Source organism: Loa loa, assembly GCF_000183805.2.
Source record: "Loa loa unplaced genomic scaffold supercont3.33, whole genome shotgun sequence".
Classification (NCBI taxonomy): Eukaryota; Metazoa; Nematoda; class Chromadorea; order Rhabditida; family Onchocercidae; genus Loa; species Loa loa.
This window is the reverse complement of record NW_018108213.1, coordinates 224,061-229,684: the sequence shown is the minus strand read 5'-3', so window position 1 is coordinate 229,684 and position 5,624 is coordinate 224,061. Positions and strand designations below refer to the sequence as shown.

The window sequence follows — 5,624 nt, the reverse complement described above, 5'->3', positions numbered from 1 at the left end:
CTACTGTTAATGAGTATGGTATATATGGAAGGAATGTAAATCGCACATGGCTAAAGATATTTTCCGTCGAATACAAAGGAAAATTCGAATATAAACATGGCTTTTACAGCAGAAATCTGCAATGAAACATTGATAATGATTGAAGATTTGTGCTTGGAAATCGCGAAAAAACTCCTTGATCAGTTGGGAATGCCATCACCGAATCAATTTGCTGCTGTTTTATTCAATTATGAACTGTGTCATCAACAAAATTACAACACGGGTGATCTTTTACCGTAAAGTCAAATACTTAATTAAATACTTCCAAGCTAACGCTTGAGCAAAAATGCATTTACGATCTAATGATGCCAATTATCTTGTTGCGGAACGCCAATTATCGTGTTACCAATTATCATGTTGCGAAATATCAACCAGCCAAAATTTTGCAATGGGACGCGGATTGTAGTGGAAGAAAAATTAATGAGCAACGTCACAGAAGCAACAATCTTGACAGGATCTTTCAAAGGTAAAGATGTCTCGCATTCCTATAGTTCCAGCGGAATCTATTTCAAAGTAATTTGTCTCGTAATTTCATCCATCTTGTACCTCGTCAGCGACATACTTCTTCATTTATTCACCGGAATCCTCGCCAGCCTCAACTGCATCCTTCTTTCCCCTCTTTCCACCCTACTGTCGACCTTTCCCTATAATCAGTTCCGTCACAGCAGCCGTTTCACGCCTGAGAGGATCACTATGACTTGGTCTCCATGAATCTTTTGGCCCAGCGTAGAGCATAATGTTGTCGCACTGCTGAAGAAATATACAGAGAGAAGAAGCCGTAAAGAATACATTCCGCGAGAGCACAGGGTGTATCGGGAGGATAGGATGAGAGACGAGTCTTATTTGTGAGAAGGGCAGAGGTTGAATTTCATCAATTATTCGCAAAGAGGGAGAAAAGTAATGAATCTAGGAGACCATCTGATACACCTCTATGATTGTTGGCATTCAAAACAATGTAAATGAAGGCCATATACAACTTCCCAAACTGTGACCCGTATTGTCCCGCCTATCCTTCACAACCTCCGGTCCTCCGCGCTTTCCATACCTGGGCCGAATGACATTTCACCATTGGTCGAATTTGTTTGATTTCACTAGTTAGGCGTAATGCAACAGAAACCATCCACGCTGTGCAAAAACGTGTACCTCCCAACTTGTCTTTTATATATCATGTATAGTGTTGAGAGCGTAGGGTTAGGTAAGTAAGGATAGTCATTTGAGAGATTAACTGTGTCTGGGAGATACTCCCGAAAATACGAAGGACAAGCATAAGGTGCTTTGCGCTCTCTTTGCAGTGTTCTTTGCTTTATTGGTTTATTCATTATTTCAACCAGTGGAAATGGATAATACTCAAGGCATTCCGGAAGGATAGGGGCATTTTTGTTAGTTAGGAATGAAGTCACACTTAAGAAGATGCGATTGGAATAGTCCGCAATACGCCATTCCCATTGTTACGTCTGCTAAGTACTCAAAGAGCTACTAACAGGATACTTGCGTTCGACTTTGGCAACCCAAGGTTTTGTTCACTGTTAGGTTGTCTCTCTTCCTTTTTCAGATTAGATAGATATATTTTACATAGTATGATCTTTTGAAATGACCGGAGAAGCGGAAGACTGGAGGCCTATTCCGGAAGAGTTACAACAGGTCGTGCAACTCCTCCAGCATTCACAATCACCCGATACACAGACACAACGAAATGTTCAAGAAGTATATTCTCTTTTATAAAACTTATTACTTTTGTTGTCTAATTTTACATTTCGCTTTGTCACTCATAGTATGTTTCAGCGTCTTGACCAGCTTAATCTACATCCCGAATTTTGCTGTTATCTTGTATTCATTCTCAGCGAACTGAAAGATGAGCAGGTATTATTACTGTTTATCTGTTTTCTACAAAAACGGCGAGTTCACATTATGCTTCATTTCGAATTTCTACTTTAAACTAGATACGGAGATTTCGAATCTCAAAAGATCTTCATATTTTTGATAGTTTAAATAGTTTAAGCATCTTGGTTGATTTTTTTGAAACCATCACATCTCCTTTATCATTCACCTTTCTTAGCATAACCTATCAAACTGCTGTTTCACACGTCAGCTACCGATAAATGCTTGGAATGAGTCCTTTACTGGGATGTTGTGAATTACAATGACAAATAGGCATATTTGCAGGTAGCGAATCGTTCATTGGCTGGTCTGATACTCAAAAATTCAATAAGAATGCTTTGGGGACGTTTACCGGAACCTATACGACATTATGTTAAGAACAGAACACTTCTGGCAATTTCGGATTGCCATCCGTTAATACGTGCTACTGTGGGCATTATTATCACAACAATTGTTGTCCATGAGGGTATCGTTCAGTGGCCAGCCTTGCTTCCTACATTATGCAATATGCTAGACGGATCTGATGAGAACTTGCAAGAGGTTTTTTTTTTTGCAACATATAAATTTAACTTGTTTAATTTGCTTCGATAATACTGTTAGGTTCCACAGAACACAAAATCTTAAGCATTCTGTAAGTTTACAGGGTGCTATGGGTGCGATACAGAAAATTTGCGAGGATTCTGCAGATATGTTAGCACCTCAAGAACACTTGAGCACACTTATTCCAAAACTTTTGTGTTTCTTCAATTCTCCAGCACCTAAGTTGAGGTCGGTTGTTTTCCTTCCATTTAATTTATGAAAAAACAACGGCTCCTTTTATTTCTGTTTGTTTAGTGACTTTGATTTGTAAAATGCTAATAATTATAGGGCGTTGGCGCTTAATTCGGTGAACTGCATTTTATTAGTTCAAACGGAACCATTAAACAATATTATGGACATATTTTTGCAACACCTGTTTGCTTTGGCAAATGATATAGACACGGTATTTCTGCCTTACTTTCTCAAACTGATTGTTAACGTACAATTTACTACGCTTGCAGAAACGATGTAGTGTGAAGTGTCGGACCTTATTTCACTTTTATTATATTGTGTTACTTGTCTTATTTTCTTGATTTCTTTGCAAATATTGTCAGCTTAGGAGAGAGACTGCAATTAAATAAGCTGAAGTCATTCTTGTTAATAGAAAGTTGCATGTTTGACATTGATTCGTAAGAAAAACGACATTTCTTTTTCCTTTTTCTTACAAACTCTGATTCATATGTAGCCCTACTTCTTCTTTGTTTTTTATTATATTGTACTAATTTGTTGCAGGAAGTGCAAAAGCAGCTTTGTCGGTCGTTAACATTGCTACTTGATTCTCATCTCGATAAATTAGCATCTCAGTTAGGAAACATTGTAGAGTTTATGCTTCTGAGGACACAGGTAGAAGATTTACTCTTTTATTGATAGTGCTTGCTTATTCATGCTTTACTACGGGATTTAAAATTTTGCTGATTTTTAGGATCCAAATGAAGCAACAGCGTTGGAAGCTTGTGAATTTTGGTTAGCATTAGCAGAAAACCCACAAATTTGCAAAGAAGCTCTATTGCCTCACCTTCCTAAGTTGATACCAGTTCTGGTTAGGTGTATGAGGTATTCCGATGTGGATGTTGCCGTTTTGAAAGTAGGTTATGCCGACAGATCTTTTATATGATTGTTTACCTCGAAAGTTATTCCGTCATTATTCCTTTTTTATTGCAGAACTAAGTTGCTTTGCTTGATTATTTGCACACAGTTTTTCAGGGTGATATTGATGAAGAGGATGGCGCAATACCCGATCGTCAACAAGATATAAAGCCGCGTTTCCACCGTGCCAAAACGCAAATGCAAACACAAAAAAAGTCCGACACTGCTGTTGAGGTGGTACCTGTATTGTTTTCAATAAATCTTAGCAAATGTGCACTTCATACGAGGCTTAGCCTGTACTCTTTTATAAGCACCTGTGATTTGAGATTTTTGCATTATTCTAATTCCAAGTGGTGAGATATTTCTATATCACTACTTGGAAGGTAATAATGCGAGAGATGAATTTTTAAGACATTATGGATTGATATAACAGTTTTTTCAAAATTTAGGAATCGATGGATGATGATGATGATGGGGATGATGACAGTTCGACTGAGTGGAATTTGCGTATGTTTTTCGATGTTTGTTTTGTGTGAAACTTATTATCGTCAAATGTGTATTTCTCGTTTCTTAGGCACTAATGAATGTAATTTTTCCAAGTAATGATTAACGGTTGTACAAATTTGCAGGAAAATGTAGTGCTGCTTCCTTGGATGTACTTTCTAGCATATTTAATGATGACTTCTTACCAACTCTTCTACCTATCCTTAAGGAAACTCTCTTTCACAATAACTGGCTGGTAAGTCATATTTTATCCACTTATGTTTTGATTTTATCCAACACTCATGAATTTAAATAACTCAATGGTTTGAAATATTTTTTTTAAAAAAAAAAGTCATTCTATTCTATTCAATTGTTTAAATTCATAAGAAAATTGCTTAAGAAATTTTTCAAATGCTTTTGTTTGCTGTTATGGAGTGTGAAAAAACAGAATGTAGTTTCAGATAAAAGAAAGTGGCATATTAGCTTTGGGTGCTGTTGCGGAAGGCTGTATGTCCGGCATTACTCCACATTTACCGGAACTCGTACCATTCTTAATCACATCTTTGCAAGATCGAAAAGTATAATTTCTTGTCTCGTACTTTGATTTAAACATCTTTTTGCAGCACTGAAATGATTTTCTAACCATTAAGGATGTTGTTAACTTCAGGCTCTTGTGAGGTCAATTACTTGTTGGACTTTGTCTCGATATTGTCATTATGTTGTTCAGCAAGATCATAATATGTATTTCAAGCAGCTGTTAAAGGAGGTGGGTCCCTTTTTGGTGAATAAAATGCATGAGTGAAGGCTATCAGCGGCTCAAAAATTAAAAAATTCAAATAAAAAGAGTCTCCCATTTGATTGTTGCAGAAGAGCTACGGGATTATGAAAACTGGTGAGGTGATTTTGTATACATTGTGCGAGCATATATTTCTACAATCAGGACCTGACTTAAAAAACACCATAACCCACTTTATTATTGGGTCATTTGTGAGAAATTGTTGCATGCTGGCTATCTTGCTCTTTTCTATGGAATAAGATAAATAAGAGCTTTTCGAGAGCACGGAGAATTATGTGTCTTTCTGAACTATAGGAATTTTTCGGTACCGTAATGCAATACTGTAAAATTTTCGACACTTCATGTCTGGACTCAAATTTATATCACTAAAACTATTTTTCAGTTGCTGGCTCGTATTCTAGACGGTAGTAAACGGGTGCAAGAGGCCGCATGTTCTGCATTTGCAACTCTTGAAGAAGAAGCAAATTTGGAGTTGGTTCCATACTTGCCCGAAATCCTAGCTACTCTAGTAGAAGCATTCAACAGATATCAGGTTGCTGTTTTATACTTAGATATTACAAATTTGCTCTGAAATGTAGTAGAAAAAAAAATCATGTTTTAAATTGTACAGATTTGTTCTAAGATGTTTAAAGAAATAATTTTTTTGTTTGTAACCAGTTGTACTTTATTTCCTTGTATAATTTGTATAATTATGTATAATTATACATATTGTATAGGACAATAAAATACATCTGCAATATTCACAATTATGTATATATATATA

General features: G+C 36.4%; 2 protein-coding genes across 2 annotated transcripts in view; one reads left to right on the top strand and one right to left on the bottom strand.

The window, feature by feature from the left end:
• Positions 1–211: 211 nt before the first annotated feature.
• On the bottom strand, positions 212–1,159 carry LOAG_12126 (hypothetical protein; the record flags this gene model as incomplete). The annotated part of the gene is made up of 2 exons (XM_003147639.2): positions 212–789; positions 1,085–1,159. 2 exons carry the CDS (start codon positions 1,157–1,159, stop codon positions 667–669), a joined length of 198 nt encoding a protein of 65 aa, XP_003147687.1. The 3' UTR covers positions 212–666.
• A 426-nt stretch (positions 1,160–1,585) lies between these two features.
• LOAG_16994 (importin-beta domain-containing protein) overlaps positions 1,586–5,624 on the top strand; it is a gene marked incomplete at its 3' end in the record, with an annotated part of 6,661 nt that continues 2,622 nt past the window's right edge. Inside the window, exons 1-13 of the mRNA XM_020449651.1 lie at positions 1,586–1,743; positions 1,822–1,899; positions 2,203–2,457; positions 2,561–2,685; positions 2,785–2,899; positions 3,229–3,339; positions 3,419–3,580; positions 3,700–3,819; positions 4,032–4,089; positions 4,212–4,321; positions 4,527–4,643; positions 4,733–4,831; positions 5,244–5,393. Of these exons, the coding sequence (XP_020306791.1) occupies positions 1,630–1,743; positions 1,822–1,899; positions 2,203–2,457; positions 2,561–2,685; positions 2,785–2,899; positions 3,229–3,339; positions 3,419–3,580; positions 3,700–3,819; positions 4,032–4,089; positions 4,212–4,321; positions 4,527–4,643; positions 4,733–4,831; positions 5,244–5,393 (1,614 nt within the window). The 5' untranslated portion in view covers positions 1,586–1,629. The remainder of the gene's footprint in view (positions 1,744–1,821; positions 1,900–2,202; positions 2,458–2,560; positions 2,686–2,784; positions 2,900–3,228; positions 3,340–3,418; positions 3,581–3,699; positions 3,820–4,031; positions 4,090–4,211; positions 4,322–4,526; positions 4,644–4,732; positions 4,832–5,243; positions 5,394–5,624) is intronic.